The 27551-nt window shown below is 50.3% G+C and overlaps 1 protein-coding gene across 1 annotated transcript; it reads left to right on the forward strand.

Moving 5' to 3' along the window:
* On the forward strand, nt 1-27551 carry WFDC1 (WAP four-disulfide core domain 1). The gene is made up of 7 exons (XM_055306002.1): nt 1-302; nt 14459-14642; nt 18889-18972; nt 19913-20053; nt 24365-24406; nt 25593-25664; nt 27134-27551. The coding sequence occupies exons 1-6, from the start codon at nt 147-149 to the stop codon at nt 25649-25651; spliced, it is 666 nt and encodes a 221-aa protein (XP_055161977.1). The 5' UTR covers nt 1-146; the 3' UTR covers nt 25652-25664; nt 27134-27551.

The raw sequence follows: 27551 nt of genomic DNA on the forward strand, positions 1-27551 counted from the left end.
GGTGGGGTAGGGGTGGGGGCACGTGCTGGGCGCGGACACATGATCCGAGGGACCCGGCTGAGCAGAGCTAAGAGGCCGGCAGACCGTGCACACTTCTGCTCCCTACTTGTAGGCCCCCCCAGCCAGAGGGCCCCTCATCTCTGAACATGTGGGAGGAAATGCCTTTTTCCAGCCGCAGGATGGGCAGCGGCAGAAGGAAGGTCATCTGGGCTCTGTGCTTCCTGCTGCTTCTCCTGGAAGCCAGTTCTGCCAAGAATCTCTGGAAACGGGCATTGCATCCCAGGCTGGCCGAGAAGCCCCGCGTAAGTGCCCGGGAAAGGGAGGCTGGGAGGTGATCCCCCCAAACTCGGGCAGGGCAGCATCTTTATCTGAGTGTGCCAGGGTCGGGAGGTGGGCAGATGAACCACCGCCCTCACAAGGCTCCTTGTCTGTCGGGAAAGCAGCAGAGGGGCACCCCAAAAATGTGCAGGGGGATTGTGACATGCCTTTGGCTACCACAGTATACTTTCTCCTGACAGGCAGCACCCGATTGAAGACTCCAGGGACTTAAAACTGAGTGTTTTGTCTCAACAATCAATAGCCAGATGTTTATAAAATATAATTAGACATTCATGCAGCTATTTACTCATTCAGTAAACAGTCCGTGGAAGCTGCTCAGGGCCAGGCACTGTGTGCGGTCCTGTGGCTGCAGGATGGAGACACCAGCTCCCACCCTCGAGGGGGACATAGTTGAGTAGGGAAGGCAGTCCGGTGACATGTGGCGGCACTACAAAGGGGTGGTACAACATTGCAAACGGCAGGAGGCATGCGCCTTAGAGCCAGGTGTCTGGGTTGGAATCCAGCTTCTGCGGCTCACCAGCTGTGTGACTTCGGGCAATTTATTTGACATCTCTGAGCGCCAGTGAGCTCGTCAGAAAAAGAAAGAGTGATGCGTTCCTTTTGACAAATGTGTTTGATCGCCACTGTTGACCTGGCACTGTCCTGGGCTGTGGGCATACAGACATCAGATCCCTGTTTCGGGGAATTCACAGTTTTGTGAGAGAGGCAGAGAGTAAGTAAGAAATAAGGAAAACATAGTGTGTTTGGTGACAAGTGCCAAGGAGAGAAATAAAGCTGGGAGGGGACTAGGAGATAGAGTGGGGGGTGGAAGGGTGTCATTTTAGTGCCCTCTTCCCACATGGGGAGCATAAGGCAGGGTAGGTTCAAAGCTCTCTCGGGGTGAAACGGTTGCTATGCATGCAGTGGTTAACACAGAGCAAGTGCTCAGTGCATCTTGGTGACTTCATTAAATTACTGTGAAATTGGTTGGTGCTTGCCTCCCTGGGGGGTATGCAGCTCCTCAGTGTGAGACCTGATGTTGTCTCATTCAGTACAGTGTTCCTGTGCCACGCCAGGCGCCTGCCATTAACTTGGCACTCGGTACATTCTTATGGGTAATTTATGAGCAAATGCATTGGAAGCACAGAAGAATGTGTTCAGCTCTACCCTGGAAGGGTCGGGGAGGGTTTTCCAGGGCTGGGGACATTCACCATTGGGCTTTGAAAGATAAATAGGAGTTTGTCAGATAAATAAGTGTGAAAGGGGAATGTTTAATGACTCTTGCCATGATGAGATGCATGAAACTATATTGAGGCTAATCCTAGCCTCATGGGCTCACATTCTTCAGGTCAAGCAGGAGGCCGCTAGGAGTAGAACAGAATCGGAGCAAGTGAAATGATGGTAGATGTTTAGAGAAGGGAGAGCTCATATGAGACAATGTATTCATAGAAGTCTTCCTGGAGGAGGTGAGACCCTGGCCAGATCTTGAAGAACTATTAAGAATTAGGAAGAGGAAGGATATTCCTGGAAGAAACATCAATATGGGCAGAGGTATACTGAGGCAAAAACGGTGCATCTGAGGGGGCAGCCCTCACTACGGGAGAGGGTTGGTTTGTGCAAGGAGGGAGGTTTGACACCTCCATGCTCTTTGCTGGCCCAACAGGACGATTCAGTCCTCCAAAGTAGTTAGCACTTTGGTTCTAGGATAACAAAGAAATTTCCAATACGTGATCTGGTCTGATCCCCACTCTGTCCCAGAGTGTCATAGGAGCAAGTGCCGTGGCATCTCAGTAGGAGGAATGGAGAGGGGGCTGGTTGGGGACGATGTGCATGGGGCCTGGGCAGGTGAGCTTCAGAAACCAGATTGCTTTTAGCCTCCATCTGCGAGAAGGCAAGTGCTTCAAGTTTGCGCCCTGGGATTGGAGCTCTCCCTGGTTATCAGCAGGCATCATCATCCCTCCCCAGTGCTTGGACACGGGAGAGGTTCGTGCCAAGAGAAAGCACCTGGGGAAGGGGTACAGGCTGTTGACTTGTGGGCACCAGGCCCAGGGATTCACCTCAGTGGCACCTCCAGTGAGCTGCGTAGCCTCGGGCCACTCACTACCCCTCTGGTCATTACCTGGGAAATGAAGGCCGAGGCCCAGATGGCCTCCAGGGCCCTTGCAAACGCCCAACAGGGAAATTAGGAATATAGGCAACAGCTCCCACACGCTCAGAAGCATGACTTCCCCTCACGGGGCACCTACCACCCCCGCCCCAGACTGAGTCAGGTCTGCAGCCCCAGCCCCTGGAGCGCTGTGGGGCGGGTGTCCAGAAGTGTGCCGCAGCCAGCTTGTACCCACTCTGGAGAGTTAAACAGTGCCCTTATTAAAATGGAATCCTATAAGCCTGTAATTATATAATTTATGTTAAAAAGGAAGTAGATGCTCCCTATAAGAACTGTGTCACTTGCTAATGATTTCACTCCATCTTACAATTAATTCTCTCTGTTCTTGTGGTTATTAGTGGTGTCTGGGTGGGGAGACACCATGCGTGGAGGGGCTGCCACTCGACCCTGTCCAGCTCCTGGCCTGGCGCCCACAGTCATGAGGGGCCTACTCACCACGGCGAGATGGCAAGGCTGGTCGTCCAGCCCAGCTGGCACCAGGTGTCCCTTCCCCCTTTCTGCACATGGGGGTGGAGGTGGTAGCTGTGGGCAGAGTGGGTTCAGGGCTCTTCCCAAACACTGTGTTCCTTTTACTGCCTGAGGACTTAGAGACACACCAGAGAGGGAGGCACTTCCTCTGTCTCCAAGGAGGCCACTGGGGGACACTTGTCGTGAGAAAGGGGGCTCCTGTCTCTGAGCCTCGGTCTCCTGGTCTGCAGCGTGGGAAAGGCAGCCTGGCTGTGGTCCCCCAGGGAAGAGACCTCGGGGAGTTGTGTGCCCCGTGCCTGGCACAGGGTACCCCCCTCTATGTGTGCACTATTGAAAATAAAACCAGGGCAGACAAACGCACAGAACCAAATATCTGCCAGGCCGGATAAAAGAGAACAGAATGTTTGGGAATAGCCCAGTGGCCTTTTGCGGGGAGCTTTTCTTTCCTGGCACTTAGTGAAACAGTTCTTCACTGAGCACTTGCTGTGTGTCGGGACAAGTGTTCACCGCACATTAACTCCTAGAAGCCTCTCAACAAACTTTACCACGTGGGGCCCATTGCAGCCACCGTGTCATGTCGGCCCAGGGGCTGGGTTGCCCAATGGTCTCCACATGTCGCTGTGGCTGTCTGTTTTGTTCCCCAAGTGCCTGCCCAAGGCAGCTAGAGATGGTTGGACAGTTTGCACCATGCCTGGGGGTGCCTGCCCAACAGAGCGGGCAGTGAGGGGCTGCAGCCGTGAGGGCAGGGGTGCCCCTCCTTGATACATGCTGCCCCGCTTTCGTGCGGATGGCTCTTGGCCCTGTAGAAGCTGGCAACAAGCCCCGGCCCTGTGACCCAGCTTCCTCAGTCTCCCCAAGCTGGTTTCCTTCCCCTTGTGATTTCTGCGAGCTCCAGCGCCTTCTATTGCATCTCTTATTCTTTTGCCAAGTTAGCAAGAGGGGGAGAGGCAGAGACCTGGAGCTGTGCAGACCTCCCATCTGCCCTCATCAGTGGAAGCCTGGATCTCTCTGGTGGGGGGCATGCCCAGCTGGCACCCAGGACAGGCCAAGGTGCTGGGGTGTTTACACCATGGGAACAAATGGAACCAAAGGCCAGGCCCCGGCTCCTCATCCCTGGGCGGGATGACCACCTCTGAAGAGTGGTCTGTACAGTTTCTCAGAGGTCCCCTTTGGGTCTGAGCTCCAGTCTCCTGTGTATTAACAGTCCCTGGATGGGCTCCATGGATGCCTGCTGAAGCTTCCTGGGACCTCTCCCAAACATATGCCCTGCACTAGAATCCTGGTCTCAGGTCTGTGTTGGTGGGTTTAACTGTGTCCCTCAAAAAAGACTTAGGGGCACCTGGGTGGCTCGGTGGTTGAGTGTCTGCCTCAGGCTCAGGGTGTGATCCCAGGATCCTGGGATCGAGTCCCTCAATGGGCTCCCTGCAGGGACCCTGCTTCTCCCTCTGCCTGTGTCTCTGCCTCTCTGTGCAACTCTCATGAATAAAGAAATAAAATCTTAAAAAAAAAAAAAGGCTCAAATCCTAACCCCTGGTACCTGTAAATGCGAACTTCTTTGGAAATAGGGTTGTTGTAGATGTAATTAATTAAGATGAGGACATCTGGGGGTAAGGTGGGCCCTCCCTTAATCCGATATGGCTGTTGAGAAGAGACGAGAAGAGATAACAGAAGCAGACACACAGGGGGAAGGCCAGGGGAAGACAGAGGCAGAGACTGGAGGCATGTCTCCACAGGCCAAGGGATGTCAGATGGCCAGGAGCCACGAGAAGCTAGCAGACACAGATTCTCCCACAGAGCTTCCGGAAGAGACCAACCTTGTCAACACCTTGATTTCTGACTTCTGGCTTCCAGAGCTGTGTGAGTGCACATTGCTATTGCTTCAAGCCCCCAGCTCATGGTATTTTGTTAGAGCAGCCCTGGGATACTCGTACGGTCTGCTTCTGGGAACCAACAGAGTCAGCTTCTGGGGCCGGCAACCAGCACCCCTGATGAAAGATATGAGCTCACACCTCTGCAGGATCCCATCATCAGGACCTCTAAGATGCCTCCCTCTAGAGGAGCAGGGGCAGCTCCTGGCCCTTGAGGTGTTCGTGGCTCCCCATGGGGGAGGAGGAGAGGAAGTGGTATGCTGAGGTGACACAACCCTTCTGTAGGCTTGGCCATAGCCTTGTGTCCAGCTCAGAGCCTGGTACATCACGGGCACGCAGAAACATTTTAAGAATGGGGTCGGATTGAGCTGGCTGGATGGTTGGGTAGATCAAGGAAGGAAGGAAAAGTAAATGGGTAGCTTGATTTGGGGGGTGACCTTGGGCAAATCACTTTCTCCTCTCTGGACCCGGCTTCCCCATCTGAGGTTCCAGTCCTGAAATTAATTCCAGGTAGAAATGAGCAAGGGAAGAAGCATCCGGGACCCTGTGGGGCTCTAATCTGGGGTGTGCATGTGGCGGGGGGGGGGGGCAGGCAAGCAGAGAGGAAGTGCATGATTAGTGCATCATTAGTGCATCCAAGCAGCACTAGTTGAGGTAGCCAAAGCTGGAAACAGCCCAAAGGTCCAGAAGCTCAAAATGAAAAACAGAAATATGACCTCTCCATGCGGTGGAATATTATTCAGCCATAAAAATGGGAATTAACACCTGCTACAGGACAGATGAGCCCTGAAAACATATACTACATCAAAGAAGCCAGTCACTAAAGGCCATGTACCATATGATCTATCTGTACGAAATGTCCAGAAGGGGCAAATCCATAGAGACAGCAGAATAGAGGTGCCGGGGGCCGGGGGAGGGAATGAGGAGGAACTGCTTGATGAGAACAGAATTTCTGTGCGTGTGATGTAAACATTTCAGAAATAGACACTCCAGCGGCACAATATTGTGAATTTAATGCCGCTGAATCATATACTTAAACATGGTTAAAGTGGCAATTTTTATATTATGTATATTTTACCGCATTAATTTTTTCAAAAGGGTGACAGTGGAAACCTAAGGTACATCTTAGGGATTCTGAAGGTCCACGGGATCCATGTGACCAGGACACTGGACGGTGGCCCCCTCTGTCCCCAGCACCCCAGGGAGGCATGCCCAGTGCTTGCTTCAGACACACTTATATCGTAGTTCGTCTTCTCCTCAGAAGACTGTTCCCTTAAACATTTTTATATCTTCCCGACCTCTTCAGTGCATTTAGCTCCATGACTATTATCTGCAGGATAATGTTTTTTATTGTGGCTTTAGTTTTTCATTAATTACTTTTGCGGATGACAAAAATAAATAAATAAGTAAATAAGTAAGTAAGTAAGTAAATAAATAAATAAATAAATAAATAAATAAATAAAGCAATTCATTTGTTTTATCTGTGTGAAGTCTGGTTTGAGGTTTGTCACTTGTCCTGGAACTGAGCCACGTAAAGACAGGGATATCTTCTGGTTAAGCTCAGCTGTCCTCGGAGTCAGTCCAGTGCCTGGCATGTAGTCAGCCTGCGAACTATGAATGTGCCATTAAATGAATGAATAAATTACGTTTAAGCCTTCTAGAACAGGATAGAAGGGGATGGAATGTTCCAGAAGACTTCCTGTGCAAAGCAGTGCTCGTGGATGCCAGCGTGCTGTCGTCATGCACTGAGATGGGGTTGTGCCTGGGGCGAGATCCGGATTTTTGAGTACCTGTCTGAGGAAGTCCCCTAGCCGTGCACCCAGTTCCACTCCCAAAGCCCAGTGCGGAGGTCCCAAGGCGTCAGGAAATGGCATTCATCAAGGCCCACTGAACACGAAGACTCTGTTCTAAAGAGAGGTATATTTTTAGATCTTTGACGTACAAATTCCAGAGGAAGAGCAAGTAATGCTTAGAAGAAAATTGGCTTTCTTCCGGCACCAAACAAATCAGTCCTGGGGTGCACTTTTATTGGTCTGGCCGTTAAGTCGCTGGAACATTCCAAAGAAGGGTAAAGCTCTTACACGCAGGATGAAGGGGGTGGAGAGCACAGAGGGAGGGAAACCGGTATACTAGGGCAGTTTTGGAGATTGGATTCTTTCTCCTTAAATGGAAATGACTCAAAAATGTTTCCTGGTTAGAAAAATAACGTTTACCGTAAAAGAAAGTCAGACAATCCAGAAAGTTATAACTAATGTAAAAAAGATCTAAATTCTTCCTCTAAGACATAAGCTCTGTTGACACTTTGGGGTGTGTGTGTGTGTGTGTGTGTGTGTGTGTGCCTAAACTATTCCATGAAATGGCTACACTCACACATATTGTTTTCATTTATTTCTATTGTTTAATTTTTTAATTTTTTAAAGAAAATTTTATTTATTCATGAGAGACACAGAGAGAGGCGGAGGCAGAAGCAGGGTCCCTGTGGGGAGCCTGATGCAGGACTCAATCCAGGACTCTGGAATCATGACCTGAGCCAAAGGCAGAGACACTCAATTACTGAGCCACCCAGGCGTCCCCCCAAATTTTTTTATTAAGAAGCTGAAATTAACATAACGTAAAATTAACCATTTTAAAGCATACAATTCTGTGACACTGAGCACATTGACAATGTTGCACAACCACCACCTCTACCTAGTGCCAAAGCACTCCCCAAAGGAAGCCCCAACTCTGCTAACAGTGGCTCCCCCTTCTCCGTCCCCTCCGTGTCTCTTCATCTCTACGGATTTGCCTGTTCTGGAGAGTTCGTGTCAATGCAATCCTATGCTTCGTGGAGTTTGTGTCTGGCTTCTTCACATGATTTTCTACCTTGCGTTTTTTGTTGAACAGTATATGGTGAAAATGTTGATACAATAGCTCTGTGTCCTCTTTTCAAAGGCTTCTATGGTGTCCCCCAGTACAGATGGGCAATTATTTCTGTATCCAGCCTCCTTTGGTTGGATACCAGACTGCTTGGTTGTGTAGGAGCCAAGAATTGGACTTTCCACCGAGAGAGTTGGACTTTCCACCGAGAGAGTCCAGACCTGGCGTTCCCTTGACCTGCTCTCTGAGGGTATTGGCAGCACAATGGCTCTGAAGATCCACCGAGGTCTCCAGAACCAGCTCCCTGAGGAGTGAAAAAAACAGAGCCACCGGAGGGGGGGGGAGGTGGGGAGCCTCAAGGGAGTCGTCTTTATGGGAGGAAGGCATGCAGAACTGTCTACACTGTACCATCAATGTGTGTTCGGCAGCTGTTCGGACATGGACTTGTGATACACTCCCTGAGCAGGAATGAAAACAAGAGATGGAAATCACAGGTTGCCCTGGGATTTTTGTGAAGGATGTTGTCAGTCTGGGGTGGGCCCCCTCATTTGTCTGAGGGACTTGAGTTTTGCCTGAATGGCCACGTAGGGCAGGGTTGATGGGCTTGCAGAGGATGGGGGCCAGGTGTATTCTTTGTAGAATGTGTCCCTGGGGCAGGTGGTTCTAGGACTGTGTCCTGAGCTGGGGCTGGCCCATGGGCAGGCAGGTGGCAGGGGCATGTGAGGAACCCCCCCCCCACCTCCTGGAGCTGACCAAGCAGCAGGGAAACTCACAGGCAAGGGGGTGAAGCCGCTCCTTGGATCCAGACTCCCAGCACAGGAAAGCGCCAGATTCAGACAGACCCAGGTGCGACTCCTGCCTCTGCTGCTTACCAGCCTCTTGGCCTTGGGCAAAGGCCCCTCATGTTTTCTGTGCCTCCATTTCTTCATCTGTCAAGTAGGCGAATAACAGCAGCAGCCCCAGAGGCTTATGTGAGAGGATTCAGTGAGACTCAGTATGTGAGGACCTAGCTCAGCACTGGCACACAGTAGGAGCTTCATAAATGCTGCCTGCCCTGCTGTTATTATGGATGAGACCTCCCGGGGCAGTGACTATGTGCCTCGGTCCCCCCACTTGTATAATGGGGGCAGTGATGGTGACCACAGAGTGGGGTAGATGCTACTTCAGGGCATCCTTGGGGCTGGGCATGGCTGTTTCCAGGTGTCCCCTTCCTTTTAGGAATTCTGACAGTTGTTTGCCCTCGTCCGACTAGACATAGTGAGGCTGCCAAGTGCCACATGGCACTGTTGCTTGAGTGTCTCCTTGTGGGTGCGTCTTCCGTCCCCAGCTAGATCCAGCCTCCTTGGGGGCAGGGACAGGCTCTCATGTTTCTTTAGCCCTGCCGCAGCCTCAAACCCAAACCGTCCTGTGAGTGATAGAGGGCAGGAAGGGGGCAGGAAGAAAGGAAGACCTGGAGAGGCGAAGACCGAAGCTACCCTGAACTGACAAACTCCTGGCTGTGAGACAAGAGGCTTCGAAGGCTGCCAGTAAGACAATAAGAAAAGTAAGCATAATTCCAACAATTGGCGTTGCCCATGGCTCAGTTGCGAGCTCATCAGCTCCCACTACAATCAACAGCAGCAGGGACAGCTCTTGTGCCCATTTTGCAGATGAGGAAAACAGAGGCTCAGATAATCAGTGGTCTTCCTGTATGATCACGGAGCTATGGAGTTCAAACCCAGACTTGTATGAGAGACCACCTCACACCGGTCAGAATGGCTAAAACTAACAACACAGGAAACAACGGGTGTTCATGAGGACTTGGAGAAATGGGAACCCTCGTGCACCGTTGGTGGCAACGCAGACTGGTGCAGCTGCTGTGGAAAACGGTGTGGAGGTTCCTCAAGAAGTTAAAAATAGAGCTACCCTACCACCCAGCAATTGCACTACTGGGGATTTATTCAAAGGATACAAACATGTGATTTAAAGGGGCACCTGCCCCTCGATGTTTATAGCAGCCATATCCACAAGAGCCAAACTACAGAAAGAGCCCAGACATCCATCGACAGATGAATGGATGAAGAAGCAGTGGTATATACACAATGGGATATTACTCAGCCTTCAAAAAGAATGAAATCTCGCCATTTGGGTATTATGCTAAGTCCATCAGAGAGAGACAACTACCATATGATCTCACTCATATGTGGAATTTAAGAAACAAAACAGAGGGGAAGGGAAGGAAAAATCAAATAAGACCGAAGCAGAGAGGGAGACAAACCATAAGAGACTCTTAACTGTAGGAAACAAACGGAGAGTTGCTGGCGGGGAGGGGGAGGGGAGGGGGTAACTGGGGGATGGGCATTCAGGAGGACCTGTGATGGAAAGACACTGGGGTGTTATATGAAACTGATGAATCACTGAATTCTACCTCTGAAACTAATAATACACTATATGTTAACTAAATTGAATTTAAATAAAAAATCTAAAAAACAAAAAAAATCCCAAATAAGCCCAGACTTGTCTAGTTCCTAAGCCTGAGTTAGATCCCTGCTGAACTCAGCTGTAGTGTTGATGAGGCCGCAGGCCTTAGCCCCATCCATCTTGGTAGACTCGCAGGTCAGATGCAGCTCCTAAGTTCTTGCCCCAATGGAAGGGGAGGCAGCCGGGGAGAGTTAAGCGGAGGGAATAGCGCGTGGAAGGCCTCAAGGCCAGGAGGAGTAAGGAGTCTGAGCAAACCTTCAGAAATTGAGGCCTGATTCTAGATGTATAGTTGGGATGCATTCCTTGGGCTTGGGGAGAGAGGGGTGGAGTACTTGGGCTCATGACCCTTCCCCACCTGTGGCCTTGGGCAAGCCTTTCATTCTCCAGGCCTCAGGGGCCTCATCTGTAGTGTGGGTAGTAATAGGACTTCCTCTGCTGGCCTCACGTGACCAGAGGAGGGTGCCGATGCTCGGCAAGAGGTGCGCCATGGATCGGATACAAAGGGACAGCAGCCATCAGTGAAGGCCTCCTGGACAGCAGTGCCAACCACACGGTCCCAAGACAGAAGCCCGTAGGGAGATGACTGGCGAACTGCCAGCAAGTGTCGGCTCGACTTCGGCAACATCACCATGGCAGCTTTCACCCACCGCAAATATGCTGAGCACCTGCTCCACACCAGGCACTGCTGTGGGGGCCCCGGACACAGGTGGGAACCAAACCCAGTGCATAAGGAGAGCACAGTGGAGAATGGGGAAACCAACTCCGATGAGTGGGTGGGTCCGCAGTGTTCCCACAGGGGCAGAGATACAAAGCTAGGTAAAGCAGGGGGAGGGCCTGTGTTAGAAGAGACCCCAGGGGAGGTGAGGGCGGAGCCAGGCTGCTATCTCAGGCAGGAGACACACAGCCTGTGCAAAGGCCCAGGGTGGCACCGTTCCAGGGACCTCAGAGAGGCCAAGAGTGCTGAACAGGAATGAGCAAGGGAGAGGGTGAGTGCAGGGGCTGAGGGCAGGGGGACCAGCCAGCTCCATCTGACCTTTAACTCTTTGTCCTCCAGGGGCTGGGACACCCTGGGGGACTGGGCTGGGGCCAGGTGGTTGGGGGGCAATCTATTTATCTCTCTGATAAAAAGCCAGTTCTTTCTCAGAACTCCGGGAAACAATGTTTTTAGGACCCTCTTTGAGCGTCACCTTGCATGACATGAAATATTTTCCAAAACATTTAATCCTTTAATCTGGGCCCCTCCGTGAAATCAGTCCTTTATCACCCATGACCATCTGTTGTTTGGGCTGCACCGTAAATAACTCAGGAGATTTGACTTCTAAGGCGCTTATCTCTTTTGTTCTCTCCAAATTCTGGGAGACGACATTTGAATTCTCCTCGGAGAGGAGAGCGTGGCACATCTAAAATTGATCTCTCCGCACACCCCCTGGTGGGACCTCCTGGTGTCCCCGGAAGTGGGAAGCTGGACTGGGAGGCTGAAGGGGGAAGTGCGGGGAGAGGGGAGTGACCGTGTTTGACCTCTGATCTGCAGGTTCCAGGCAGTTCTGTAAATGAGGCCTCGCATACGAACAGCCTCCTGACCATGTACACGCTGGCCTCATCACCCTCGCAAGGAGGCCGGGGCAGCTGTCAGGTTTGATTAAGATTACAATGGCCGGGCCCCAACATGGGTCCAATTTTGTTAATTCCGAAGAAAATGAACTAAGAGCTAATGGTGTGGGATTATGTCCCCTGCTTGCAGCTTGAGAATTATTCACAATGATACAGGAATTACGGGGACCGACCTGAGCAGGGGGTCGTGAAAAGGCTGAACCAGTTTGAAAATCCATGCTCTGGTCTCCCCTTTGTTTGGGGGGAGAAGCATGAATCTCCTGAACCCTTCGTTTCCTTTTATGCCAAAGGTTGGCTTTGTGTTCATTTTTACATTTCACAAATGAAATGACACATATCTATGGGAAAAAAAGGTGCATTTTCTGAGTGAAGCTGGAGTGGGGCCATGAGCACCATGCTCCCCAGGCTGCCCCTGCCCCACTAGGTCACTGGTTCTTCCTTCTCTTGCCCTCCCTCTAAGTCCCAGGGGCTCCATGGGAGGTAGTTTGAAAACCGGGGGCCCTTGGACTTGCACCAGTTCCAAGAGGCACCTGGTCGGTACCCGTCCTCGGAGACTCGACGCCCCCTGCAGGGCACTGCGGGCAGTGCATGGACTTTGCAGCCACGTTAGAGCTGGGGGAGGATGTAGACACATCTTTGACCTTCCTTCTTTTTACTCCATTGAGGTCAGAGGGCCTATGCCATTGTGTTCCTTGCTCTTTTTTTTTTTTAAACTAACACAAGTATTTTTCTTGTAATTAAAAATTCTTCCTAATACTTCTCTTTTTGATTGCCTTCTTTAAATTGAAAAAACATAGTATTTGCAGGGCGTGTTAATTATTTTTTTTAAAGATTTTATTTTTTTATTCATGAGAGACAGACAGAGAGAGAGAGGCAAAGACACAGGCAGAGTGAGAAGCAGGCTCCATGCAGGGAGCCCAACGTGGGACTTGATCCCGGGGCTCCAGGATCACGCCCTGGGCAGAAGGCAGGTGCTCAACATCTGAGCCACCTGTGCAGGGCAAACATAATATTGAAGCGGGGCAAATGAATATACATTGAGGAAAAATGCCCCTTGGCTTCAGAACTGAATGCTCCTCTCTGAGGGCAATTTGTGATAACAGTTTCTTTTTTTTTTAAATTTTTATTTATGATAGTCACAGAGAGAGAGAGAGAGAGAGGCAGAGACACAGGGAGAGGGAGAAGCAGGCTCCATGCACCGGGAGCCCAATGTGGGATTCGATCCCAGGTCTCCAGGATCGCGCCCTGGGCCAAAGGCAGGCGCCAAACCGCTGCGCCACCCAGGGATCCCTGTGATAACAGTTTCTTGTGTATTCTAGTGCATCCTTCCAAAAATGTTCTAGGCAAGCCCTATATATATTACGTGAGTGTGCATATGCTTGTTTTAAAACATCGTTAGGTGCGTAGCATACAAGCTGTTCTGCACCTTAATATTCCTAACCCACCAAAGATCCTGGTGATCTTTCATAAGCGGGCCAAGAGCAGGTTTGTATGGCTGCAGTCTCCAGTCTGCAGATAAGCATCATTTACTTGTACAGGAGGGCAGGATTTTGAAATATGGAAACATTTGCAGGGGGGCAGGGGCAGGGGGTAGATAGGGGTTTAGGTGACAGGAGCAGGTTAGGCACAGGTCGGGAGGCGGGGCAGGCCAGGGTGTTTTTCACCTAATGGACCTATTCTGTGTGTGTGCGTGTGTGTGCGCACGCGCGTGTGTAGGGATGTGGAAGGCCTGCCCTCCGCACAGCCCGTTTTCAAATCCAGAAGCAGAACAATGTCCCCAGCAAGGATGGGGCCTAGTAGAAGAGGGACCCAGTATGGGTTGCCTGGTGTGACAGAGTTCCCCAAACTCATCTCTAAAATGCTTATTTTATGGGCAGCCCCAGTGGCGCAGTGGTTTAATGCTGCCTTCAGCTCAGGGTGTGACCCTGGAGACCCCTGGAGACCCAGGATCGAGTCCCACGTCAGGCTCCCTGCATGGAGCCTGCTTCTCCCTCTGCCTTTCTCTCTCTCTCTCTCTCTCTCTCTCTCTCCTCTCTCCCCCTCCCCCCCGTGTCTCTCATGAATAAATAAATAAAATCTTTAAAAATAAAATGCTTATTTTATTGCTCATGTGCCCATAATTCCTGTATGTTAAATACTGTATCTTATTTTTAACTTTTTATTGAAACCTAATACCAAAAAGTGGGAAAATCACATGTCCAGCTGCCCCCAACACCGTGTAACGGACACCCAGGTCAGGAAGCAGAACGGGGCCGGCCCCCAGGGACCCCCGTGCCCCCTCCTGGTCCTGTGCCATCCACCGGGTGACTCACCCCGCTGACTTCTCACAACAGACAACACCTTTGCCTGTGTCTGAACTAAGTCTAAGTGGAATGGCGCCGTGTGTTCTCTTTTGAGCTGGCCTTTCTTTTTTCTCTCGCTGAGTATCCTGTGAGATTTACCCAAGTGTGAATTTATCCATCCTCGGTGTGATTTGGAAATTCTCAAAGCTCTGCACAAACATACGGACTGTAAGAGATACACAGAGGAATCTGTGTGTGTGTGTGTGTGTGTGTGTGTGTGCACGCAGCGCTGCGCACACGCGTACCCGAGCGTGCCCGTCTGCAGCAGGAGGGGCGCGGGGCCGACGGGCACGACAGGTGCAAGCGGCCCGGGGCAGCGCCCCCCCCCGGGACCGGGTCCCCGCCGCTGACGCGCGCTGTCCCCTCAGGCCGAGGAGGCGGCGGGTCCCTGGCAACCCCGCGCCGACCGCTGCCCCCCGCCGCCGCGTTCGCTGCCCCCCGGCGCCTGCCAGGCTGCGCGATGCCAGGCGGACTCCGAGTGCCCGCGGCACCGGCGCTGCTGCTACAACGGCTGTGCCTACGCCTGCCTGGAGGCCGTGCCGCCCCCTCCAGGTAGGCCCCCGGGCCCCGGGGTGGGGGGCGGGGGCGCCCAGGGGACCTGCGGGGGGAGGTGCCGTGTGCCAGCGGGGCCGCGGAGCAGGCATCCAGCCACCTGCCGGACCGCCACCGTCCTGGGGGCGCGCATGGCCCCGGGGAGAGGCCCATTCCGGGAAGATGCCCCCTCCTTAGAAGATGGGGAGATTTCTCATTTTTAAAAAATCCGGATCTCCAGCTTTTCTTAGAAATCCTGGACCACATTCTCTGTGCCACCATCCGCCGGGACCTCAGGAGCCCCTAGATGGCAGCGGGTCCTCCAGTCCCCCACCCCACCCCAGACCCCACCCCACAAGGCCCACTTCCCACACCATCCTGGCCCTGGGTATATTTGAGATGGAGACCCAGGACCTCCCCTGGCCAGGTGGGGTGTCCCTGGGAGAGGCAGGGGGGATGCAGGCTCCTGGCTTCAAGTCCACCGGTTAGCTGGTCACCCCTTGAGATGCCCCCAGCTGCACAACAGGACTGAAGTGAGTAAGTGCAGCTCTTGGAGGACTCTGAACATGCGCTATGCCGGCAGGGAGCAGATAATCAAGATGTTTGTTGAATCTTAATGACAATTTCTTTGGGAGAAACAGCCCTCAGGGAATCATTCATCTTTGAAGGGAAGATTTTAGACCCCTTCTGGAGAGGCTTGGGAGGGGCTGGAAGGGAGCCTGTGGGGATACTGGGGGAAGGTGGGCAGTGTGTCCCCCAGGGCGGAGAAAAGGTGCCCCTGAGTGGATAGGATAGGGGAAGTAAAGTGTCCTCCCCTCTCAGTTCTGCTTGGAGCTGAGCCTTTACAGGACAATAGCCTGCTTGGACTGCACCTGTCAGGGAGAGGCCTCTAGGTGCCCTGGGCCTAAATTGATGGAGGTGGCTTGAGAAGGCAGGCCCACCCCCTCCTCCCAAGGCCAAAGCAAGAATGGCCCCGCTTTGTTTTCTTTGGGGTGAGGTCACAGCAGTGACAAGGTACTCAGCACCCTCAATAATGCTCATAATTACAGTCTACCCTGCGTTTGAGCACAGCCTCTTGTCAAGGGACTAGGCAGGCTGGGAGGGCGCCTTTATTTAAAAAGACAACATGGCACGCCCTGCTGGTGGAAGAAGCACAGAAAGATACTTTCCTCTGAGTGGATAAGCCAAAAAAGGTTTCCTTTCCTTGGGAGTGACAGCGCACAGGGATTCTAGCCCCACTTGCCGCCTACGCCAGGAGCTTTTGAGCAGTGCACAAACTATACAACTGTTCATGACTTTCCCAATAGCCTTTCCATACATCATCTCATTTAATGCTCACACAGCCCTATGGTGTGGAGAGACCGTTACCATCCCTATTTTACAGCTGAAGACACAGAAGCTCAGAGAAGCTGAGTTGCTTGCCCAAGATCACACAACAGGCAAATCTGGTGTTTCCATCCAGTCTTCCGACTGTGGAGAAGCATCCACTGCTTTAGGCCCTGACTGCAGGGACACGGGACTCCTACTCCAGGATCGGGACCCATATGTGGGGATCCCTCAGTGCCTGATACATCCTTCTCCCAGACACCCACATTGCTCACTTCCTTACCCTTTTCAGATCTTTGTCCTGAAGTGATGATCACTTTTCGGGGAAGGTTTCCCTCTCTAAATGGCAAACCATCCTGTAGCCATTTCTTACCCACCTTTTCCTGCTTAATTTTTCTTTATAGCACAATCTAGAACTTTGTGTTTTATTTGTGCATTGACTGTTCTCCCCACTGGATGGTCAGTCCCAGACCGCAGAGTTTGGTCTGTTTCATTCACAGCTGAATGCCCACCATTTGAACTCCTCTCTGGGCACCTGAAAAGTACTCAGTGAATATTGAATGAACTAGCGAATCAGTGAATGACTAGTTTTCGCTGGCCAGGCAGAGCAGTCCGGCTGTTTATTAGTCATAGTAATAATAACAACATCTAACACAGAGTTTCTCATCCTTGGCACCCTTGACATTTGGGGTTAGATAATTCTAGTTTGGGGTGGGGTCGGGGGCTGACCTGGGCACATGTGGAATAGCATCTCTGGACCTCCACCATGAGATGCCAGTAGTACCCCCACCCCACATTGTTTCAACACAAAGCATCTCCAAACTTTACTGTATGTCCCATGAGGACAAAATCACTCCACTTTGAGAACCACTGATCTAACATGAGCAGATGACCTGAAATGCACCAGGCCCTGTTCTAAGCATCTTACACACTTTGTAGCAATCTTTGGGTAGGTTCCCTCCGAAGCAGACCTGGAGATAAGGACTTGGGTGCAGGAAATTCACTTAGCAAGTGGTCCCAAGAAGTTTTACTGAAGCACAGAGAGGGGAGACCCTGTGCCCCCAGGCCTTTAAGGGTCTGCAAGTTAATGGGAGACCTTGACCAAGTTTCAGTTTCAAAAAATGCAGCAAACTGTGTATGTACCGTGCTCCGTGCCATGCTGCAGCAAACTGTGTATGTACCATGCTCCGTGCCATGCTCCTGGCCCCTGCCCCTGCCCCACTTCTGACCCACTACTCAGAAGCCTTTGACCAAGGCAAAACATACAAATAGGAAATAGTAATACTTTCTCCTATTTAGTAAAAACTAGCATTGAAAACATTTTCTATCATGTGGTCCGAGGTGGTAGGATGGAGGAGGGGAGAAGCAGAAGACTGGAAATCATGCCTGCAGAACCTCCTCATGTCATCCCTCCAGTAGGAAGTTGCAAACCACTGGTTTGCTCTTCTGTTCCAGTCTGCACCCTGTGAGCAACTAACGATCATCTTGTGTTCCTTTCAAGAAAAGACTAAGCAGCATTTTTACCAATATCCAACTAGGTACCTTAAAAGGCCCTAGACAGCACATCAACCTCTTTATTTTTTGTCATATTTTGGAGTGCAACAAAAACAGAGGTCATAAATAAATGTGATGCCAGACCAGTTTTATTTGCTCTCCATAATACATAAAAAAATTTTTTTTAAGAAAGAGAGAGTAGGGGGTGCCCAGAGTGTGGGGAGGGACAGAGGGACAGTGAAAGAGAGCATCCCAAACAGGCTCCATACTCAGCATGGAGCTTGACATGGGGCTTGATCTCACCACCCTGAGATCATGACCTGAGCCAAAATTAAGAATCAGACACTTAACCAACTGAGCCACCCAGGCATCCCTAAGTGCCTAAATTAAAAAAAAAATTGCCAACATTTAAAAACCAGGAGTTTATATTTTAAATAATATCTACAAGGTTTAAAAAAAACACACAGACTAAAAAAAAAAAAACAGACTCATAGGCCCTAGGAACATGGGGAATCGCTGGCCAGCGCTGACCAGCAGCTGACCCACTGAGGCCGGGACTGCCTCCAGTTCGCCATGGATTTTCTTATTCATGTCACCTACCAGCTCTCTGCAAGCATTTGGGCTCTCCACCCCTGCTCTGGGATTTTGAACACTTTACAGTCTACCATGTGGATTGATCTTGTTAAAAACGTAGGGGCGGGATGCCTGGGTGGCTCAGTGGTTTAGCACCTGCCTTCAGCCTAGGGCATGATCCTGGCGTCCAGGGATCGAGTCCCACATCAGGCTCCCTGCATGGAGCCTGCTCCTCCCTCTGCCTGTGTCTCTGCTTCTCTCTTTCTCTCTCTCTGTCTCTCATGAATAAATAAAATCTTTAAAAAATTAAAAATAAAAACGTAGTGTCCACAGAGCCAGCTATGCTGCTATAACAAAAAGACCCATAAAGCCAGGAGTCCCAACCTATTAGGCATTTAATCCTCTGTTGCTTAATAGGCCAGAGTAGCCGGTGGCCCATGGCAGGTAGGTGGCCCCACTCCAGTCATCCAGGTACCCAGGTTCCTTCCATGTTGTTGCTCTGCATGATCAAAGTGTTTCCAGCTGCAGGAAGAGGGAAAGCCAGAGGGTGGAGAGCAAAGAGGCATCAGTGCAGGGACAAGGCAGGAAGTCATGTTATCACTTCTGCTCGCATCCCATTGGCTAGAACTCAGTCATGTGGCCATACCAGCAAGGAAGGCTGGGAAATGTAGTCTCCAACTTGGCCACCTAGTGGAGGAAACTCAAAGTTCTGCTACTGAAAGTCTGGGCCAATGTATGGCAGGGAGCCTCTCTGTTTCTCATGAAGTGTAGGCTCCCACACTCCCAGAGACTGGGGCGTTTCTCAGCTGCCTGAGGAGCGGTGGGGGGGGGGGTGGTTGAGGGGGCTTAATTTAACCATTCCTTATTTTGTTAGTTTTAGACTGGCTAGTGCAGCCGAAACCTCGATGGCTCGGTGGCAACGGCTGGCTTCTGGATGGCCCTGAGGAGGTGTTGCAAGGTGCCTACAGGATGAAGCCCAACCTGACATCTGAGCTAGGGTCCCTCCATCTCAGGCTGCCTCTGCTCCAGCAGGCTGTCTGCTGTCACGTGCTCAGATACTCAGTACTCCCCACCCGATGTAAAGGGTGGTGGCTGGGGCTTGGCCAGGCTCTCAGAATCCCCAGAACAGTATAGGGCTTGACGTTCCCTCTGCCAGGGGTGGGGGGTGGGAGGGAAAACCTGAGAGGGAGGGGGTTGGGGTTGGCTTTCAAACTCCTAAAATCATAATAAAGGGTTCACTCCTTCCTGAGAGTGAGGCCTTCTCTAGGTGGGTGGACAGCAGGCAGCAGCCCTGGGATCTAGAGAACTGGAGGGTACGGGTGTGTGCCCTTGTGCATATGTGACTCTGCCCATGACTCTGCACACATCTGTGTGCACACCTGCATCTGTGAGTGTGTGCAGCTGTTCTTGTGCTGCGTGAATGTGCATTTATGTGCAGGCAAACGTGTGTGATTGTAGGTGTGTGTGTGTATTAAGAGCCACGGTGGCAAAAATGTGTTTGTGTCAGGATTTGTGTATGAATGTGTGTGTACGCCTGTGGCTGTAGATGTGAGTGCATGCGTGTGTGTCAGGATTCGTGGATACAGGCACAGGATTTGTATGTGTGAACATGCACATATCTGTGTATGCATCAAGCTTTTGTGCATGAACACACATGACGTGAGCATGTGTGTAGGTGCACATGTGTGTGTATATGTCACTATGTACATGAGGGTGTTTGGGATCATGTGACTTTGGACTGTCCCTGTGTGTTGGCAAGTGTGTGCATATGTGCATGTGCATGAACGCGCCACTGTGAGCGAAAGCCAAGGCACAGCCTGGAACATGGGGTGCAGTGGGAGGCAGACCCTCTGGTTCCCTGCTCCCACCCAAGCCCCGGGCATGTGTCCCTCCCACAGCCGAGGCCTGCAGCACCACGGAGGACGGGGCGGAGCCTCTCCTCTGCCCCTCAGGCTACGAGTGCCACATCCTGAGCCCTGGTGATGTGGCCGAGGGCATCCCCAACCGCGGGCAGTGTGTCAAGCAGCGCCGGCAGGCAGGTGAGTGCGGGCCCCGTGCCATGCTCCTGGCCCCTGCCCCTGCCCCACTCTCCCTAGAACACCCCACAGGGACACCAGTCCCAGAGAAAACCACCAGCACTCCCCAAACCTGGCCGAGAGCTCCTCCTGTCCTCCTACTTCTGTGCCTCCCGCTTTGAGTCGTCCACCCTTTCCCTGCTTCACCTGCATGGGACCCAGGTCTTTGAGCCCTGCCACCTCCTAGCTGGGATCAGTTGCTTCAAGCCTCTGAGCCTGCATTTTCTCATCTGTGAAATGAGGCCACTGTATGGTGTTCTGGAAATTCATTTAAATCATACATGTAAAGCCCTCAGAGCAGAGCCAAGCAATAATAGGTGCTCAGTAAACATCAGATATTTTAAATCCATTTTTCTTTTTTTTTAAGATTTTGATTTATTTATTCATGAGACACACACACACACACACACACACACACACACACACACAGAGGCAGAGACACAGGCAGAGGGAGAAGCAGGCTCCATGCAGGGAGCCTGACGTGGAACTCGATCCTGGGACTCCAGGATCAGGCCCTGGACCGAAGGTGGCACTAAACTGCTGAGCCACCCAGGCTGGCCTCTTTCTATCTTTTTTTAAAATTGTCTGAGAACCCTTGACTTCCCAGGGTCTCTGCTAAGAGCATTCAGTATGACTTAACTCCTTTTTTTCCCTGGAGGTGAATGGTAAATATTAAATCAACCGGGAAAGGGCATGAATGGCATTGCTTCAGTCTGCACGATTTTCCCAAGGAGAGCCAGGACCACAGAGCAGGTGCCACTAGTGATACCTGGAGCCTCACACGAGGCGTAAGGTCACAGGACTTGGAAGAAATGGGTGGCAAGCAAAGAATCTGGAATTTCAGGGAGATGCGGGTTGGTCTTGTCACAGATGAGCTCCCTGGGACTCTGAGAGCCCAGACTCAGGGCCCAGTCCCCACTTCTGCATCTCTCAGCCCTGAGAGCTGTGGATGGCACCCTGGGTCAACACCGAGGCCGGAAGAACACGGCAGGGTACATGATCTGCCAAAGCACTTCTTTTCTTGATTTGACGACGTATTTTCCTGAAGTGTTTCAAGAAGGACACATTTAGTGCTATGCAGTTAGCATCATCATCACTGCAAATAGCCTGATTGTGAGACCTTAGAACTGTCTCGAGAAGCCTGGCTCCTGGAATGCTGAGCTTTGAAAAAGTTGCCCATAAAAGGGGGCATCTGGGTGGCACAATGGGTAAGCATCCAACTCTTGATTTCAGCTCAGGTCATGATCTCTGGGTGGGGAGATCGAGCCCCGCGTCGATTCTCTCTATCTCTCTCTCTCTCTCTCTCTCTGCCCCTTCCCCACTTGAGCTCTCTCTCTCTCTCTCAAAAAAAGAATTGCCCATAGTAGGCATCTTTGTGGTTTCTCCTACATTCCACCTGCTGTTTGGGGTTATAAGCATGTTCTCCCACCAAACGGCCTGGGATCCAGTGGCCACTTGGCTCCTCACTGCTGCGTATGGCAAGTAGCCTAACCTTCTTGGCCTTCATTTTCCTTATCTGTAAAATGGGCTAATAATAGTTCATCTACTTCACGCCATCCTCTGTCTTATGGAAGAGGAACTTGCCTACAGTATACACAGCTAACGAGGAGCAGAGGGGGAGTTCTGAGCCAATCCATGGGCCGCAGAGCCCATGGGGTGTGTGAGTGTGTGTGGTGTGTGTGTGTGTGTGTGTGTGTGTGTGTGTTCTCCCCTCCCTCAGGAATGATCGGAGCCTTCCAGCTGGAAATGTAAGTGAAATTCCTCCTAGCCTTGTTCCCAGAGGCTGCCAGTGAGCAACAATTGTTGGTAATTATATGGGAGTTTGGAAATGCCTTGATGTCCAACAACTTCCCTCAGGACAACAGCCTCAGGGAGGAACAGGGGCACTCATCCCAGGTTAACCAAAAAGAAGCCTTTTATTTAAGTTTTATCTTTTTAAACTACATATTTGAAATAATTTCAGACTTCAGGGTGTCTGGGTGGCTCAGTTGGTTAAGCATCTGCCTTCAGCTCAAATCATGATCTCAGGGTCCTGGGGTCGAGCCCCGTGTCAGGATCCCCATGAGTGGGGAGCCTGCTTCTCCCCCTCCCTCTGCCCCTTCTTCTGCTTGTGCACTTGCTCTCTCTCCCTCTCTCTCTCTGTCTGTCAAATAAATAGTCTTTAAAAAAATTTTTTTTAAAGAAATAATTTCAGGCTTTGGAAAAGTTGCAAGAATCGTACCTTGAACCCTCCACCCCGATGATCTGTCAGTTGTTAAAATATGTTCTTTACCATTCTCTCTTCCTCTCCCCGGTCCCCACTGTCTCACCATATAAATCTGCATATTTATTTTGGGAACTATTTGAGAATAAGTTTCAGATCTCATGCCCACACCTAAGATGCAAGTCCCCTCTGAGAGCCAGCTCCTAGCCAGTGATTTTTCAGGTTTTACAGCCCATCAGCTTGGAACCCAACATTGGAAGGGTTCATGTCGTTCTCAAGAGGAAAACAAATGTTGACACAGGCAATAAATCTGACTCTTGGGAGAGCAGGGTCCAGGGAGTCAGTGCATGTCTCCAAATGGGTTTGAGGTCACTCAGAGACTGAGGGTCTTGTGTCTCCCAGGCTTGCCCCTGACAGAGCAAAATTGCTAATGCCGAATGAGCAGAACAGAGGATCACTCAGTCTTGAGCAGGGGAAATCTATTTCGTAAAAATTAAATGTAATCATGTTTGGTAAAGATATATGTGTGAGGAGGATGTCCAGCTCCACATATCCCTCTGTCTCCTTCCCCAGTGTTCATCCCCAAGGAGAAGGAAGGCTCAGGAATGCTTCATCGCCACCAGCAAACCCAGCCATTTGCTTCAGAAAATAGCTGTGGCCCTCATTGCTGATAAGTTATCAGCCTGGGGGTATGGATCCGCTCTGCTGGCTTCTGTCACCTTGTACTATAAATGTCAGTGGGGCTCTAAGCACCCTGATGCTTTTTAGGATGGCCACAAAACAAAAGGAAACAAAATGTCTAGCTATTGTGTAAATGTGATCTTTAAAACTGAGACATCATTGACATATAACATTATATTAGCATAAATGGGCTTTGTTGACAAAGCTGATGTGCCGAGATGGAGGCGTGAGCTCATTCCTGGCAGTGTTGTTCAGAGAAACTTCTGCGTGACCTGGCCAGACTTCAGGCACAAATGTTTCACTGCCGTGATAGGCTGGGGGCAGGGGGGTGGTGGGGTCGATGACAACTGACAGCGAGAATCCTTAGTAATTGCAGGTGTATGACGTTCCAAAAAATTGACCACTTTTCACGTACAAAAATGGCAGTCTCGTGTGGTTTCTCCTATTATTTGCATATTGATGATTCAAATGAAATTATTTTCATCCTCACAATAATGAGGTGCTAGTTTTTAAATATTCATTTATTTATTTGTTTATTTAAGAGAGAGTGAGAACATGAGCAGGGGGAAGGGCAGAGGGAGAGGGAGAAAGAATCTCAAGCAGACTCCCCACTGAGCACAGAGCTGGACAACACGGGGCTTGATCCCAGGACCCTGAGACACTGACCTGAGCTGAAACCAAGAGTCAGACCCCTTAACCAACTGAGCCACCCAGGTGCCCCAGGAAGTGCTAATTTTATGCCCATTTTAGGTGAGTAAACTGAGGCCCAGAGAGGATTAGTAAAACTCATTACTTTGCCACATGCAGTAAGAACTCAGAAAGTACCATGTGTTCCCCATGTGAATTATATAGCTTGTAATCACACTTGCTGAATAATATGTTAAAATTCTGTTTCTGGTTCATCTGTTCAGACAACGGTTCCTAAGCTTTTTGACCTCGGGATCCCCTCACACACGAAAAACATTGAGAATCCCATAGAGATCTCCTTTGTGGGGCTGTGGGTAATCACTTGACTAAACTAAAGCCAAGGCATTAAAAATATTTATGTGTTAATTCCTTTAAGAATGACAATGATAAACTCATGCATTAAACAGAAATAACATTTCTTTACAAGTAACTATGCTTCCCAACACACACACAAACAGAAGACTGGCATTGATTTACATTTTTGCAGTTCTTTCTAATATGTGTGTGAAGAGAATTAGATTCTCACGTCTGCTTCTGCATTCTATTGGTTGTGACATCGCCATCGTGCAGCTTCTAGAAACTCCATGCGCACTTGGGAGGAGGGGATGGTAGTGAAAACACAAATAATTCCTTGGTGTTCTTATGAAATAGTTTTGGCCTTATGAACTCACTGGAAGGAGTTTAATCCTCTTGCTGTTTTCCAGATGGGCGATTCCTCCGACACAAATTTTACAAAGAATACCCAGGTAAGAGAGGAAACACGCTTCCTTTGCATAGGAAACTTAAGGGAGCGATGAGAATTTCTTGAGTGAAAAAGAAAAAATAGGATTCCATTGGCTGTTTTAAGAGCTACAGTCTGAAGCTGCTGTGAAGAGAAATGCCCATACTTTTCCCAGTTGCCTTTCTGCCATTAGATGGCCCTTTGGAGGTAATGTGGTGGTGCCAACATTGGAAATCTTGGCATTTCACACCAAGATGCTTCTGGTGTGAAAATCTCTCCTCCATCCTGAGCAGCCTTCCAGGTGGCACCTGACATGAGCAGGAGCCATTCTAGGGTGCAGCCTGGGACTGAGGCATCAGCTTAGGGATGTCTCACTGGGGACAAAATGAGAACTAGGATTGGAAAATAAAGTAGATGATGGTATGCTAAAGAGGCATTCATAGAAGAGAAGTGGCTTCGTGTTAAATGTTAGAACTCGGGACTAGCTATGCTTGAGTCCTTCCTACTATCATTTAGGGGACTGAAAATATGCTGACACTATTTTTCTATCTAGTCATTCATTGATCCATCCATCCAGTCTCCTAATCTTCCATCTATCCATTCTTTCATCCATCTTTCCTTCCATCCATCTATCCACCAGTTCTTCCTTCCTTCCATCCATCCATCCTTCCAATATTCCATTCTTCCATTCATCTTTCCATCTTCCATTCATCCATCCATACTTCATCCATCCATCCATCCTTCCTTCCATTCATCATATCTTTACTAAGAAGTCATAGCACATATTTTTCAAGCACCACTCTTTATTCTGTGCCAGAAGTTGGGACTACGTTTGTGATTATGGTAGACTCAATCTCTGCCATCATGCAGCTAATATCAAGCAGGAAATACAAACATTAATAGCCCCAAGTAGTTATTTAATAACAATAGTGATTAGGGTGATTGAGGTCACATACAGAACAGTATGACAAGATATTAGACAGATGTCAAGGAAGGCTTACTGAGGAGGGGACATTTAAGCTCAGCTTAGAGAATAAGAAATAGCGCACAGAGGAAGAGCCAGTGTGAATCCTGAGTTTGGAAACAAGTTGGCCATCACTGCAGCTGGTGTACAGTGAGCAAAGAGGGAATGGCAGTAGATTGGGCCAGAAATGCAGGCAGGACCACAGCACACAGGACACTGCCCTGACAGAGCCCTAGTCTTTTTGCAGAAGGTGACTCCAAAAATGTGGCGGAGCCTGGGAAAGGACCCCAGAGGCACTTTCAATAAGGCAGCAGTGCTGGTAAGTGGGAGGGATGGTGGCCAATGATGGGGGGGGGGGGTTTATGCAACCAGGTGTCCTGGGAGCTTGAATCACCAAATTGACCAGTGGGAGGAGAGAGTGGGGCTTTACCTGGGGGTAGAACTTTAAAATTCTCAATATCAAAGTAAAAATACGAGAACTTGGTATGTAGCCAGAGGTGGAAGTTTCTATACCATCTGGACCTAAATCCAAACACTAGACTAGGTTGCAACTTTCCTTTCCATTCCTTGTCTTAATGCCTCCATGAACAGCAGATGAGTCCTCTGTTGTTCCCTGAAGTCTATCCCTCTGCCTCTCCCTCCCTCTGTCACATGATAGCCTCAAGTGCCAACTCCTCTACAGGCACATGCGCAGCACTCAGTTCCCCAGCAGCCATGGGTGGCTATCAGCATGGTGTCTGGCATTGCACTGGGGCTGTCGCAGTGAAGGACCAGGGTTCCCACACCCAGGGGGACACTAAATAAATCAACAGAGAAATCAGCCTGCAATAAGTGTTGTGAAGACAATGAACAGGGTCATGAGGCAGAGTAGCCAGGTTGAGAGGGGCTATGAGAAGGTCATATCTGAGCCAAGATCTTTGAGGAGAAGCAGCTGCCTTGGGAAGACCTGGGGAACAGGTGTCCATGGGCAGAAGTTGCTGGAAGAGCATAAGTCCCCAGGCAGGAGAGATCTTGGTTTCGAGGAGCCACAGGGAGGCCAGTGGGGTAAGAAGAGAATGATAGCGGTGAGGATGGCACCAGAGAGTGTAAGGAAGGCACAGGCCCTGCTCTCAGACACTCTCCAAGGTGAGATGCATGCCTGTGGATGATGCCAAAGACTGGGAGCATCTCTGCCAGTAAGACCCAAATGCCCACCTCACCCTTGTAAAAGCTGAATATCTACACACGGTAAGCAAAAGCCCTTGAAAGCAGCCTATTTCCCCAGAATGTCCTTGAAAGGCAAACATTGGGTTTCAGATTCCAGAATATTCTAGTGCAAGTCCCCCAGGAAATTCTTGAGCCCTTGGGGATTGGTGCCAACGTGTCTATTACCTGCTGATGACAGGAATGGTCCTTGGAGTGGGCCTGATCCCCTGAGGACAGTGAGCTTCCACAGGGAAGCGCTGGGGGCTGTTTGCAGTGGCTTCTGGGAGCAGCCAGGTGGCCCCAACTGGGCTTAAATTCTTGACCCACCACATATGACTTCAGGCAAATGCCTGCAACTCTGCATGTCCCAGTTTCCTTATCTATAGAATGGGAATGATGGGGAGGGATGTGTTAGGAACTAAACAAGACGATACCTAGAGAGATTGAAAGTTGAAGGAAGTTAAGAATTCAGTCTTAGGGAAACAGGCATCTTACTGGTGTATGTGGGGGGGAGGGGTGCAAGGAAGTAGATGACACGGACTGTGACCTCGTGTTCTGCCCCAGCGGCGGCTCATGTTGCTCTCTTCTCTGTTTCTCTTCCAGCCAATTGCAAGAACATTCCTCCACTTTCTGCTGAGTCTTGGAAACAGTTGGATAAAACATGATCTGACCCCCAGAGGTCATGCTTAGCTCCACAGAGCATGACCCCAGAGATACTTAGAGACAAGACATGTGGCTCCCAATGTCAGCATGACCCGCCTGGCTGGGTGACTTTGTGGGAGCCCCTTGCCAGCACTGGATCCCTGTTTTATTATCCTGAAGATCCAGCACGTCTGACCTGGCGATCCCACAGGCCTTGAGGGAAGAGGTCACCATCTTTGGGAGCTGTATGAAGCCTCATTCTAAGACAGAGTTCAGCATCACATTTCTTCCAGATTTGACTCTGGAAGGCACGTAACTATCCCAAATGTTCTCAAAATAAATCTCTCCTTACAAAATGGAAATGAACTTACCTACTCTA

The sequence above is a fragment of the Nyctereutes procyonoides genome, unplaced genomic scaffold (genome assembly GCF_905146905.1).
Source record: "Nyctereutes procyonoides isolate TBG_1078 unplaced genomic scaffold, NYPRO_anot_genome, whole genome shotgun sequence".
Taxonomy (NCBI): Eukaryota; Metazoa; Chordata; class Mammalia; order Carnivora; family Canidae; genus Nyctereutes; species Nyctereutes procyonoides.

What these genes read in the sequence shown, in the direction of transcription:
- WFDC1 (XM_055306002.1), top strand. Translation starts at nt 147, where the DNA reads ATGTGGGAGGAAATGCCTTTTTCCAGCCGCAGGATGGGCAGCGGCAGA. An exon ending in CAAGCAGCGCCGGCAGGCAG is followed by an intron (nt 20,054 to 24,364) that starts GTGAGTGCGGGC and finishes GCTGTTTTCCAG; the next exon opens with ATGGGCGATTCCTCCGACAC. An exon ending in ATTTTACAAAGAATACCCAG is followed by an intron (nt 24,407 to 25,592) that starts GTAAGAGAGGAA and finishes GTCTTTTTGCAG; the next exon opens with AAGGTGACTCCAAAAATGTG.